At 37.8% G+C, this 14,106-nt stretch overlaps 1 protein-coding gene across 4 annotated transcripts; it reads right to left on the reverse strand.

The window, feature by feature from the left end:
• Nucleotides 1-236: 236 nt before the first annotated feature.
• Nucleotides 237-7,743, reverse strand: LOC128016124 (intraflagellar transport protein 56). 4 transcript variants are annotated; one of them, XM_052600535.1, is made up of 17 exons: nucleotides 7,592-7,743; nucleotides 6,309-6,455; nucleotides 6,142-6,234; nucleotides 5,870-5,984; nucleotides 5,377-5,426; nucleotides 5,136-5,281; nucleotides 4,746-4,917; nucleotides 3,843-4,020; nucleotides 3,697-3,752; nucleotides 3,430-3,483; nucleotides 3,239-3,302; nucleotides 2,279-2,367; nucleotides 2,113-2,196; nucleotides 1,961-2,030; nucleotides 1,632-1,738; nucleotides 1,261-1,394; nucleotides 237-678 (listed from the first exon to the last, which is right to left on the reverse strand). In XM_052600535.1, exons 1-17 carry the CDS (start codon nucleotides 7,592-7,594, stop codon nucleotides 567-569), a joined length of 1,674 nt encoding a protein of 557 aa, XP_052456495.1. In that variant the 5' UTR covers nucleotides 7,595-7,743; the 3' UTR covers nucleotides 237-566. The 4 variants fall into 4 exon arrangements, 3 of the variants coding, with proteins under 3 accessions (XP_052456495.1, XP_052456497.1, XP_052456496.1); XR_008184077.1 differs by lacking the exons at nucleotides 237-678; nucleotides 1,261-1,394; nucleotides 1,632-1,738; nucleotides 1,961-2,030; nucleotides 2,113-2,196 and adding exons at nucleotides 2,691-2,747; nucleotides 2,855-2,931; XM_052600537.1 differs by lacking the exons at nucleotides 237-678; nucleotides 1,261-1,394; nucleotides 1,632-1,738; nucleotides 1,961-2,030; nucleotides 2,113-2,196 and adding an exon at nucleotides 2,855-2,931 and having other exon boundaries at nucleotides 2,292-2,367.
• Nucleotides 7,744-14,106: the final 6,363 nt, after the last annotated feature.

Genomic DNA, 14,106 nt, shown 5'->3' on the forward strand with positions numbered 1-14,106 from the left:
ACAATATAATTTCTTTATTGATAGTATAACATCATATCCATTTCTGTTAGGTTAAATCAATTTAATTACATTAGTAGATGATATCACTTGTTCTAAAGGTGTACAAAAATCATGCCAAAGCTAGATAACTCTTCAAACAGATGAATCTTCATAACACTCTATAATTTTATAAAACCTATCAAATTAAAAAACTAGCAGACATTTATTGTTCCCAAGACAAAAAATGAAGGCTCAAGTTTGGAAACATATAAACTTTATTTGTTGCACTGTCCATTTCGCAGAAACATTAATTGACATGCATATATTACAAATATGCAAATATAAAAAAATATATATAATGTAATAAATACTAAGTAAATGTTATAGTGTGGCTGCATATATTTTAACTATATAAGAGCACAAGAAGGTTTTTTTTTCTTTCTAAGATGCATCTGAACTGTTGTACTCATATTTTGTTGACAGATAAACAAGCATAAGGATACCATACAAAAAAAAAAAAAACATTTACAAAAACATAAATGTCCATGAAGAACTCCTGCAGTGTGTGAGCTGCTTTGTAAATGCGATCAGAGAGCCACTCTGTTGTCTTTGGCCCATTTCTTCATGATGCGGATGATGTACTCAACTTGTGGGTTGCCAGTGCTTCTCAACATCGGCAAAACCTCCTTCAGTGTCTCTCTGAAAAAAAGAAAAGAAAATATAAATATAGAAAACATGAGCAGAGGTCAAAAACTCATTCTCTTGATTAAAAAAAAAGAAATTGGTGAGCTACAGCAGTCTGTTATAACTCTGTAGCCTACTGTCTCATATTTGATACACAAATTTCTAAGGTCTCTAAATATGATCACAACTTTGCTGAAAAAAATGTTGTACACAGTTTACCACATGCCTTCATTGTCTGATTAACAGTTTTGTACTCTTTAAGCAAGTAAAAATGTATAACTCTAAAACTGTCCACCTTCAGTTTGTGGTACACGTGTCTTTTTGTTGTAAAATCTTGCATATTTTTGCTTTTTTTTCCTCCTTGAGTGTGACTTCCACGTTCTCACTATATCATACTATATAAGCCATAGAAGCCTGATGTATCAAATATGATTCTCCAGAAAAAACACAAATGATATTTTTTAATAATATTTTGTCTGAAGGTTCAATAAACGTTTCCATTTGTGATTTTTATGACTATTATTTCATATGTCAGGGTTTACTGGGATCAATGTAGCATTTAACACCTCATTCCTCAGACATGTCATTGGTTCATACCTGGACTCTCGGCCTGCCAGGATGAGCTGGAAGATCCCGACACATGCTCCACGCTTCCCCTCCCAGTACTCAGGGTTTTGATCCAGTCTCTCTAGAGCATCAAATGCTTTAGCTGCATAATAGAACTGTCCCATCTGAAAAGAGCTCACAGAATAATTAGAAATAATCTATTGAGAACTGCAGAAGAAAACCTTGTGGGGGGACTCAGCAAGCATAAACAGCGCTGTAGAAACAACAGCCAAAAACCTCTGACTGAAGAATCAGCATTGGTAAATGCGTTATGCATTATGGCTATGGCTTTATGCATTATGGCTATGAATGAAAGTCTGTTTACAGTCATGGCTGGCTAAATTACAATCATTATATTGCACCTTGTAGCAGTCGTTTGCGATGAGCTGCAGAAGGCTGAAAGGATCAGATGAGGTTTCCAGTCTGAGATAGAGCTCCCAGGCCTGTCGAGCCTTCTGATTCATGATGTCTAGAACAGAGGAGGGAGGATGACATCAGAGAACTAGTGCTCCATGCATCTAAAGAAATGACTAATCAAGAAGAGTTGACATGTAAAAGAACCTACTATGCAAAATTTTGAAAAACTACTGAAAAACTATTCAAGTCATTCATCTTCATTAAATGCGAAAATGAATTGAACTTGCCCATTGGCCATGGTTCAAAACTTTCAAAGAGATATAGGAGAACCTACAGCAGCGTGACAACCAGCTCAGGTAAACGTAATCATTCTTGATCTTCTCATTCTGGATGAGCAGGAACACCTGTTCACATTCAATTCAGATTTAGTCACACTACTTGCAGATGGTTCCTAAATCACTTTTCTGAACCACGGTTGCTCTGTACCTCTTCAGCCTCCCTGTAGTTTCCAAGGGCAGCCTTGGCCTGAGCGTAGTTAAAGTTGAATGTGTCGTCGTTGTAGAAGTAACTCTACAGGGATACAAGATAGCTGTTTGATGTTGATGTTTTAATGCTTCTGCTTTTAGTCCAAACTCTCTGATATGTGCATTACCTTGACTGAGTTGAGATATATAAGCACATCCTCAAACTGTTTCAGCAGGAAGAAACAAGAGGCCATACACTGCCTGCCCGGTATTGTGTCTTATAAGAAAAAAGACAACAGAAAATAGATTGTTAAATGTGTTGTACATGTCCAGGGCAAAGGAAAATGCATCTTCAGCCATGCTAATGTACAAAACCTACATTTTATTCATGTGCTATGTAGAAAAACAGGTACAAAATGAACACTCGACAAGTGCCTAGCAATGAAAAAAAATCTTTGGTGAGTAAATAAAGCTAATTGCCAGTCAACTGGTGACTCTTGTGGAAACTACAATTTGTTTGTTCACACACACACACACACACACACAGTATATATCTTTTTATTTTATTTTACAGAACAATAGTAAAATGGCAATACTAACATTCATGGTTGTCCTAATTTCTCTCCTGTCAAACATTAAACCGCTGAGCTTTTATTTCTGCAGAAAACAAAAATAAAAGGGGAGACCTCAAAGCTTCTCTTTTGTTGACAACTGATTCTCATTGCACATTTGGGAAGATGAAGTTTGTGCGGAGCAGCACTTACTGCAAACTGATCCGCTTTGAGACACTGAAAACATCACCTGCTCACGTGTAAATGAACACTTCCAGCACTCAGTGGAACTATATGAATCACACAAATGGCCTATTTAGCTTTCAAAATTATGATTTTGCAATCCTGCATTAGGGGCACAAATAACTTTAATTAAAAATATTTATAAAAATAATTTATAAAATAACCATGTTAGGTGAAAGTTACATTTTGCAGTAAAATACAAAAGGACATAGTTGCCATGTTTTCAGTCTAGGATGATGTATAGTTTGTGTCAAGAAAACAAACTCTGTCACTGGCTCCCTTCCATACAGCACAGGAGCCCGGCTGCTGAACCAGCGCTAATACTGTTATTGTTCGACTAAACAATGATATTACCGCATTCACTGGCTGAGCCTCCAACCAACTGGAAGAACTGCTGGGCGATTTTTAAATGGTCCCTCTGTAAAAACAGACAAACATTTAATGAGATAAGACCACAATGATTTGGGAAACATGTGCGAAGGCTTTGCTGAGAAATGGAGTTTGAGAGGAAATACTGCTATCTGATTTAAATAAACCTCACGAACCGATCCAATATCTTGTCCCAAAGCAGCATTCACCACCCCCTTCAGAATATATTCCTGTGAATGACACCAGAGGATAAAACGTTATCACTGGACCCAAAATGTATTATGACAATGGACTGGATTATGGAAAATGGGGCCATATGGTGGAAAATATTTGATTAGTTTAGAATTGTCAGTTCATTCATATCACAGCACACACCAGCAGATAAAGCACTGTCACTTTCAGTTACTAAACACACATAAGAATAAAAAGAAAGAACTAAATACCTGGGGTGTGGTGGGCTCAAGGTCTTTGATGAGTTTGTAGGCCTCCTGAATGTCATCTAAATGTGAGATGACAAAGTTAATAACCAACCTGATAAGCCAGTCTCCCTGTATCTGCTAAAACAAGAGCCCACGCCTGATCGACATACCTTGTCTGAGATAGTAGATGACCAGATTGAGTCTGGCCTCTGAGATGACGTCAATCAGAGGAGGTAAAACCTGCAGGGCCCCCTCACCCCCACGAAACACAACCAGATTATGCTGAATGAGCTCTTTAGCAAACTGAAATGAGCTGGAAGAGATATCTATCAGGTTCTTCAACTCCGTCTAAAGAGTCAAGAGAGACGAAAAAGAAAAGGTTCATTAAAGAACCATTTTCTCACACTCATGCATTTTACCTAAATGTATTTACTTTCTTAATAAATGTACCAGCTGTTATGGTGCACAAATTAGTCTGTTAATGTTTTATCTGATAACATTGTTTTTACATTATCACATTTCATACCAACAAATTCATAATCCAATTTAATCCCAATCCCGAATGGATAAAATAAAGAGCTATGTTATTTTACTGTTTCACCCAGAAATACCCTACCATACACATGTTTGGTGCTAGTACATTCTTTAAATTCTATTGATTAAAAGTGACAGTGACAGGAAATACATTTGCATTGTCACACATAAAAATTCCAATAAATCCAGAAAATTATTATTTTTATCACAGTCTCAATTAAAATATTAAATGGCACTACAACAGCAAAGCAGCATATTAGAATGATTTCTGAAGGATCATGTGACACTGAAGACTGGAGGAATGATGCTGAAAATGCAGCTTTGCATCACAAGAATAAATGACATTTCTAAATATATTTCACTCTATTACTGTTTTTACTGTATATCTGAACAAATAAACGAAGCCTTGGTGAGCATAAGATACTTTAAAAAAATCTTGCCATACTTTTAAACAGTAGTGTAATTCATGTTGTTTTTAGGATCATAATCATCAACCTTCATCTTGTATATTAGAAAACAGTAGTAGTAGTACAACTGACCTCAGCAGCTTTGCCATTGTAGAGTCTGAAGTGGTTGCAGGCTTTGAGGTTAAGGGCGATGGTGGAGTCAGGAATACTCTGCAGATACACGGCCAACACTTCCTGTGACACGTCATAGTAATCCAGCTTATAGTAACACAGAGCCACATACACATTCAGGGCAAGAAAGTCTCTGTAGAATTGAAGAGAGACAAATCATTTGTCAATATTTCTGTTGTGCTGAATGTGTTGACTTTACATACATAAAAGACAGAATTAAATGCAAAAATGTTTAAGTCCAATTCTAATTTATTTCTATTATTGTAGAAATGCATTGTAATGGTACTCAGAGGTTCTGGTTCATAGGTTGATGCGATCGTGATGCAGTAGGTGGTGTGGGTTCTGAAGCACCTGTTCTGCAGTAAGATGCGTTTGTAGATATCGATGGCCTCTTGGTAATGAGAGCGCATGTAGTGAATGGATGCCAAGCTCAGCTGGTCCTCGGTCACGTCCTCCAGGTTCTGATGGAAACCCATCAGCTTCTTTTCATCACTGAACTTCAGAGTGAAAAACAAAGGACATCATGTTATTATCAGCTGATGCACCAGCATAATAATGTTAAGCAGGGCATGAAACATCGGGAAAAACTCACTTTATGAGCTAAATGAAAGAGTAGGCGATTCTGAAGCTGAGTTTTTGGCCCTGAAACAGACAGCATGTTATCATTTTTGGATGGTGTGCTGCAAAAACGTATACTTTTCTAATAAATGCTGCTCTTCGGAAATGTCCTTTTGTAAAACAATCCTGTTGTATCATTGCTTCTATAAAAATAAATTATGTAGCACTGCTTTCAACATTGATAACAATAAGAAGAAATGTAACTTAAGCACCAAAGCAGCATATTAGAATGATTTCTGAAGGATCATGTGACACTGAAGACTGGAGTAATGATGATAAAAATCAGCTTTGGCTTTACGGGAATACTTTACATTTTAAAATATTCTAACAGAAAACAGTTGTTTGAAATTGTTATAATATTAAAGATTTCCCTGTATTTTATATTACAAAAATACAACCTTGGTGAGCACGAGAGACTTCTTTCTAAAACATCTTACAGAACAGTTTATATAGTATGTGAAGACAACCTTTTAATGCAGCCTCCTCTGCCTCTTTATAAAGCCCCAGGAAAAAGAGCGAACAGCCCAGATATACCCAAACTTCCACAGGACACTCCGGCCTCAAGGTGAGAGCTTTGTACTCCTGAATATATGTAACAAGTAAGAATTGTTCGTGTTACATAAAACAAATGACAAACAAAAAAACAATCAGCCGTAATGTAGCACACCCTCGCTCTTTAAATATGATTTATTCCCTGATCAAGCAGAAACTGACTGGATCCAGCATCTCTTTTACTAACCTCCATTGCTCTCTTGTGGTCTCCCAAATGAAAGGCGCAGAAGCCAATCCAAAGGTCTGCGTGCTCCACGGACACCCCGCCATTACGCTGAAACTGAAATCACAGAGTTTGAAGCAACTTCATGCTAATATCACAGAGATGTAATCGGAGGTCTCATGTGCTTGTACCTCTAATACGGTCAGGGCTCCCAGATAGTCTCTTTGGTTTAGATAATCCTCAAGCCTTGGGATCTTTTTCGTTTTATTTTTCCTTTTCTTTTCATTCGAGCTGGTGGATGCTTCACCTGCCACTGCTGGCTTCATCCGAGACAAGAGCTTCAGAACAGAAACAGGAGTTTGCTGCTATCAGTATTTACAATAGTTCAGACAACATTCTATTATTTCATAATACGTACATGTACATACATGTTTACTCTGGTTTGTAATTATTCATGTACATATCTTTTCATCCTCTCATTTAGAACAAAACATTCCAGGGAGCATCCCAATCTTTTTATTGTATCCTAAGCATGTATATTGTGCACATCATTGGTTATTATTATATAATATTTTTGAAAGGAATCCCTTTGTCTGCATTTATTTTGTCGAAATGAAATGAAAAATAGTTAAATATGATCAAGGTTTTTCAATTTGAATATATATTTCAAATGTAATTTATTCCTGTGTTAGGGTGAAGTTGAATTTTCAGCATCATTGCTCCAGTCTTCAGTGTCACATGATTATAATATGCCAATAAATATTTATTATAAACGTTGAAAACAGCCCTGCTGCTCCATACTTTTATTGATACTTTGATGCACAAAAAGTGCAAAAGAACAGCATTTATTTGAAATTGAAATATGATTTTTTTGTAACATTATCAATGTCTTTACAGTCACTTTTGATCAGTTAAATGCATCGCTGTTTTTAAATAAAAATATGCCTTCATTTTAGATAAGTCTTATATTTGATTTCATTAGACTTGTTTACTTACTGTATTTTTTTTTTTTTTTTTGCATTGTATTTACATTTTGTCTCCTGTTTGTTCTTAAAAGGTATTTTCCTGTGACTGTGATCTTTACTGCTGGAATGTCTACATTTCTCAGGAGATCATTAAAGTACTATCTTATCCAACAATGTGCAGCATTAGCTGTACTATTGGATGGTAATTATTTTTATAGAGAACAAATAGGGAGGTTGACTAATATTAGTAGAGTCTATTTTACATGGTTAGCCAGCTACTGCAATAACAAAGGAGCCCTAAAATAAATTTAGTTTGTTAATAATAATTAAAACTAGGAATAAATAAATGCTACAAGGTACAGTTCGAAACGTAATACTCATGACAACAGCAAAAGTAACAAGTAAAATTTAATATAAGCACAATTATGCTTCCTTGCTTGCTCTTAACATTTGATTATGAACTTAATAACTAAGCAGAACTAGCAGATATCATATATTGTGATACTCACCATGGTGATGGTGCTTTACTGTCCACGAACACAATCCTGAAACTAGCCTACAGTTAGCCGCTCATTTTACTAGCACTGTAGCTGACACTGATAGGTCATTTATGGGTTGTGTATGAGGTATTTGTAATCTCAGGGTTTTCTCCTTTTTTGTATTTTTAAGACTTTACAATTTAAATATAATATTGTGTATGTGTGTCAATTGCATGAATTCTGATGTGCTTAATTTGTGGTACTGCTAAGTTTTATTAAATTGAAGGTCATGTGACCTTCCTGATTAGATTTAACCTGGAAGTGCTGCAAATTGAATGATGAGATTTAAACTTAGATACACCTGTTAGAGCTCTTCACCATTCTACTGCTGGTAACCAGGCCAACACGGTAAAAGTGTTCATTTATGTATATTTCTTTATTTGCATTGATGTCCTTCGAATTGTTATGTGTGTGTAAAACTATATTTTTGTGTTTCTGTTTGTATGTAGTTTTCACGGTGTTCCATATCTATAAATAAAACAAATGGACATCAGTATTTTGGAAACATGGACTGTTTAATGACCAGCGAGTAGTTACAGTGAAAACGTGACCTAATTCCATTCCACCAAAGTTTACTTCGGCTTCAGCGTGCGGCTTCTCGCGTCTGGGTCTTTCTGAGTGGTTGGCTGCTTCCTGCGGTGATAGAGGCGGCTGTCTTCGGCGCGCGATTCTAGTGCGGTATTCCTGGATCCTTGAGTGTTGCAAACTGGGTTCATCGTGCAGCTGGTGCATCATTTCGTAGGACTGATTGTTGCAAGTTTCAGCGTGCAACTATGCGTCTTCCCGCGGTGGTTTGTTGCGGGTTTTACGTACAGTTGTGATACATCCCGATGGAGGACTTTCTCACGCAACCTGATTCATCCGTGCATCAGCAGGTCAGACTATAAAATATTAAATGTTATCTTTGGTAAATGGATGGTTTTAGAAGTTAAAATAAAATTGTTACAAGACAAAGCTGCCTATAATTAGAGAACTATGTAAGAAAGAAATGTCCTAGTGACAATTGGTTCTAAATTTGCTTAATTGAAATAGTGTTTAAAGTAACATTTAAGTGGCATTACTCTATTTAAGAGTTTCACTGTTATTGACTGTTATTTTATTATGTGTTGTATTGTTGTTTAAAGTGTTACATTTTTAAGAGCGAAAATGTCAGTTCAGGGTGATTTAGCAGAGCAAAATGAATCTCCATTACAAGTTAATGAGTGTGTTGTGAGAAATCGACATGAATCATGTACCACATGTACTGAAAAATCTGAGGCAAGACTTAAAGAGCTTAATTCTACTTTATTAAAGACCAATGAAATTAGGAAATCTTCCCGTGATAAACATTTAGCACCAAAGATGCAGGAGTTAAAAGCACAAGAACTGGTCCAAAGGGAAAGCAAGTTCATATCTGCATATAATAGTTGGAAGATCCATGTCAGAGAGGTTCGTTTAAAGTTAAAACAGGAGTGTTCTGAAAGTGATTTGTGTGACATGATGGATGGGGTTGAGAAGAAAGAATCTGAATTGAAAGGCCTATATGATAGCATGCGACTCCAAGCAGTACCAAGTCAAGAAATTAGAAGAAAAATAGATGCATGTTCAGCTGTGACTGCAGACTTGATTAAAATAATGAATGTACGTTTAGTGGAGGATGGCATGGAGTTCGATGCTGAAGCTGAGAAGGCAAGATTGCGTGTGTTGTTGGACTGTGAGTATGCTAGGTCCATATACGGATCCACAGTTTCTAGAGCCACAGTTTTTAGTAATCACTCTAAACCCTCTTCAGAGTCTGCAAGCATTTCCGCTAGAAGAGCAGAGACTGCCGCGTTGTTAGCTGCAAAGAAAGCAGAAATGGAAATGGAGGCTGACATTGATGCACAAAGGCAGCGATTGAAGAAGCTTGAAAATCTTAGAGACATTGAGGTTATGGAAGCAAGGCTTCGAGTGTATACTGAGGAGGAGTTAAGAGTAAGAAGTCAGCAGTGTGGTTCAGCATGTAGTGATGTGAGCAACCCCAGTCCCCTAGTTCCTAATACATCAAGTTTGAGTCCGCAAGTCACAAAAGGTGAGGTATCCGTAGTACAGGCATTGCAAGAGTCAATGGCCCTATCTCGACTTCCCGTTCCAGAACCTTTTGTATTTTTTGGTGACCCACTTAAGTTTATAGAGTGGAGCACAACCTTTAAGGCTCTTATAGAGAGACGGTGTCTGAATTCAGCAGACAGGCTGTTCTATTTGCAAAAGTATATTGATGGTGAAGCAAGATCAGTTTTGAAAGGTAGTTTTTATAGGAAAGATGAACAAGCCTATCAGCAAGCCTGGGAGAAGTTAAATGCTAGATATGGTCACTCCTTTGTGGCGCAACGTGCCTTTAGAGAGAAACTAAATAGGTGGCCTAAGATTGGTGCATCAGAGTACGTTAAGCTAAGAAAGTTCAGTGACTTCTTGCAATCATGTAGTGATGCTATGCCGCACATCAAGGGTCTTCAGGTGTTGAATGATTGCGAAGAGAATCAGAAGATACTAGTCAAGCTTCCCAACTGGGTGACGAGTAGGTGGAACCGTTATGTCACAAAACAGCTAGATCAAGATAAAGATTATCCAAGCTTTAGTGAGTTTGCTTCATTTGTCTCAAAGGAAGCACGCATAGCGTGCAATCCTGTGTCATCGTTGTATGCATTGAAGATCTGTGAAGAAAAGCCCTTCAAGGAGATCAAGCGTTTAAGAGTAAATACGTTGGCAACCACGGTGAACGATTTAGATGCAGCATGTGCTATGGGTAATACCAGCAATATTATTGACCGCAAGACTAAAGAGTCTAGTAATTTGAAGAGCACACTGGTGCATGGCACAACTTTAGTTAAATGTTTGTTCTGTGGAGAGAGTCATTCAGTTCATGACTGTCAAAAATTAATGGAAGAGCCTGTGGAGGAAAGGAGACTGTTTGTTAGGGGGAATAAGTTGTGCTTTGCATGCTTAAGAAGGGGACATGGCTCCAAAGATTGTAGAAATCGGTCCATATGTGCTGTATGTAAGAAGCGCCACCCAACTCTTTTGCATGAAGATCGTCAGCCAGTAAATGAGTTACATTCACAGAAGGTTTTGCAGGCTGAAGTGAGTACATCCTCTCTATCATGCTGTGTGAATGGAGGAGAAGGTGGTACAACATCAATGATTGTTCCAGTATGGCTGTCTTCTGGCTCAGAGTCTGAAATCCTTGTTTATGCCTTATTAGACACTCAAAGTAGTCACACATTTATTGATCAGGAAGTGTGTGAAAGTTTGCGGGCATCAATGGAACCAGTAAAACTAAAGCTTTCCACGATGATGGGAAAAGACTCCATTGTAGAAAGTCAAAGAGTCTGTGGACTTCGAGTGAGAGGGTTTTCTTTAGATAGCTCTATCTACCTGCCTCCCGTTTATACAAGGGATTTCATTCCTTTTGAGCGCACCCATATTCCCACCTGTGAGACTGCTAAAAGGTGGAGACATCTAGAAGTCATTGCTGATGAAATGCCTGCACTAATGGATTGTGGAGTAGGTCTTTTGATTGGCTATGATTGCTCCAGAGCATTGGCACCTCGACAGGTCATCAATGGAGGTGATGAAGAGCCTTATGCCATTAAGACCGACCTGGGCTGGAGCATCATAGGAGGTACTCCAAATGGTGTGAACTCCAAGGATGTGACTAGTATATGTCACCGCATATCAGTCAGGGAGCTTCCCCTTGTGACACCTGCTGCTGTTAGAGCCCTTGAGCTGGATTTGGTAGATAGTTGGTTAGGAGAAAAGAGCATATCTCAGGACGATGTTCAGTTTCTGCAGGTTCTAAAGGAAGGCGTTTATCATAATGAATGTGGCCATCTTGAGATGCCCCTTCCCTTTAAAACTAGTCCCCAACTTCCAAATAATAAGAAGCTTGCATTAGTACGACTGAAGCATCTTAAAAGGAAATTGGACAAGGATCCTCAATTCAAATGTGATTACAGGATGTTTATGGAAGGTGTCTTAAGAGATGGGGATGCAGAAATATCTGATGAGAGACTAGATATGGGAAATTTGTGTTATATTCCACACCAAGGTGTTTATCACCCAAAGAAGCCAAATAAGATCAGGGTAGTCTTCGATTGTACGGACACGTTTAAAGGTACCGCTTTGAATGACTATCTATTGACTGGGCCCGATCTTACCAATGGGTTGACTGGAGTGCTTTGTCGCTTCCGCAAACATCAAATTGCTGTCATGTGTGACATTGAGAAAATGTTTAATAGATTTCATGTCATTAGGGAAGATCAGGATTACCTGCGTTTTCTGTGGTGGTTAAATGGTGATCTAAACATAGAGCCCAGAGAATATCGAATGAAAGTACATCTCTTTGGAGCATCATCCTCCCCAGGTTGCGCCAATTATGGCCTGAAGTATCTCGCCAGCATTGAGAGGGAGTATCCTTTAGCTGCTAGTTTCATCATAAATAATTTCTATATAGATGATAGTCTCATAAGTCTGGAATCCGTTGAGCTGGCAATTAGGCTGGTGGAAGAAGCTCAGGCTCGGTGTGCTAAAGGAAAACTACACCTTCACAAATTTGTTTCCAACAATAGAAAAGTGCTTGCGTCCATCAGTGAGAGTGACCGTGCTGTTGAGGTGGAAAATGTGGATTTCCATAATGATTATCTTCCAGTTAAGAATGTTCTGGGAGTAAGGTGGGATGTGGAGAATGACGCCTTTACCTTTAATTCTGTGCTTGATGAGAAACCTGCCACACAACGTGGTATTCTTTCCATTGTGGCTTCCATTTATGATACATTGGGGTTCTTGGCTCCATTCATCATATCCGGTAAGAAGGTGCTGCAAGAGATGTGTCATAAGGGCATAAGTTGGGATGAACCACTACACATTGAATTGAGATCAAGGTGGGAGAGCTGGTTGAAGGATTTGTCTAATCTAGAAAAGGTACAGATACCAATAGGTTTAACATCTTCAAACTTCAGGAAGATCTTGAGAACTGAGTTTCAACACCTTTTTGACGCAAGTAGTAAAGGTTATGGTCAGTGCTCCTATTTTCAGGCTGGTGAGTGTACCAAGGTACATTGTGCCTTAGTCACGGGGAAAGCGAGAGTTGTCCCCACACAAGTTGTCTCCATGCCAAGATTAGAGTTAACAGCAGCAGTGATTTAACTAAAAGTTAAATTGCCTTATCACTTTATTCAAATTCAGGTGTATTGATATCATGTAGGTCTTGGCATTTTGGTCACATGTTGATGTGTACTGCATTTAATATTAAAACAATGTGATATGGTGAACAATTTGTTCATTTTAACTGAAGAATGTGTAATAATGAATTGTTGGGATAGAATCATGTTAGTTGTTTTCATGTATTGTGTTGATGCCTGGAAATTTCCACTGATTATTCAAATTGTTGCATTCTATGTTTATTGAATAGATCAAGGGTAATTTGGTGGGAGTGTAGCTGACACTGATAGGTCATTTATGGGTTGTGTATGAGGTATTTGTAATCTCAGGGTTTTCTCCTTTTTTGTATTTTTAAGACTTTACAATTTAAATATAATATTGTGTATGTGTGTCAATTGCATGAATTCTGATGTGCTTAATTTGTGGTACTGCTAAGTTTTATTAAATTGAAGGTCATGTGACCTTCCTGATTAGATTTAACCTGGAAGTGCTGCAAATTGAATGATGAGATTTAAACTTAGATACACCTGTTAGAGCTCTTCACCATTCTACTGCTGGTAACCAGGCCAACACGGTAAAAGTGTTCATTTATGTATATTTCTTTATTTGCATTGATGTCCTTCGAATTGTTATGTGTGTGTAAAACTATATTTTTGTGTTTCTGTTTGTATGTAGTTTTCACGGTGTTCCATATCTATAAATAAAACAAATGGACATCAGTATTTTGGAAACATGGACTGTTTAATGACCAGCGAGTAGTTACAAGCACTCTGACCCCCAGAAAGCCTATGAAAGAAATCACTAGTTCTACAAACAGCATCGACTCAGATGTGCATAAATCCAGGAGCAGTATTTCTGTAGATGACGCGAACTAGCCAGATAGTTTAACGGTACTAGCTAGCAAACTTGCTAAGCGACTGTGTTTGGGTGTGCGTGCTAGATGTTAATCTGATCTACACTAGATTTTGAACACAAACAAACGATCCTACTTCCTGAATTAAATTAAATTATAAATAATAACACAGTGAATGAATAATGTGCTAGTCGTGTTGTGTGTAAAGTTCTCTAGCTAATCTCCACTGCCATGTTTAGCGGCGCGGCTTCACGACGTTGCTAAGCAACCCACTCTTCCACCAGATCAAGGACAGAAGACCGCCATGTGTTGCGATTCATGCTCAGCGCTTTGCCTTGTGTTTAATCAAAACATGGTTGAAATATAACAGAAACATCAAAGGAAATATCTAAAAGTTTGCTTGCCTACAGGAAATACATATAAAGTTAGATTTGTTTTTAGTATTTTTATTAAT

This window comes from Carassius gibelio, chromosome A6 (assembly GCF_023724105.1).
Source record: "Carassius gibelio isolate Cgi1373 ecotype wild population from Czech Republic chromosome A6, carGib1.2-hapl.c, whole genome shotgun sequence".
Taxonomy (NCBI): Eukaryota; Metazoa; Chordata; class Actinopteri; order Cypriniformes; family Cyprinidae; genus Carassius; species Carassius gibelio.

Excerpts from the sequence above, each read along its gene's own strand:
- LOC128016124 (XM_052600535.1), bottom strand. Across the intron at positions 4,021-4,745 it reads ACAATGGCAAAGCTGCTGAG|ACGGAGTTGAAGAACCTGAT; the intron begins GTCAGTTGTACT and ends TTGACTCTTTAG. Across the intron at positions 3,753-3,842 it reads CATCTACTATCTCAGACAAG|ATGACATTCAGGAGGCCTAC; the intron begins GTATGTCGATCA and ends TCTCACATTTAG.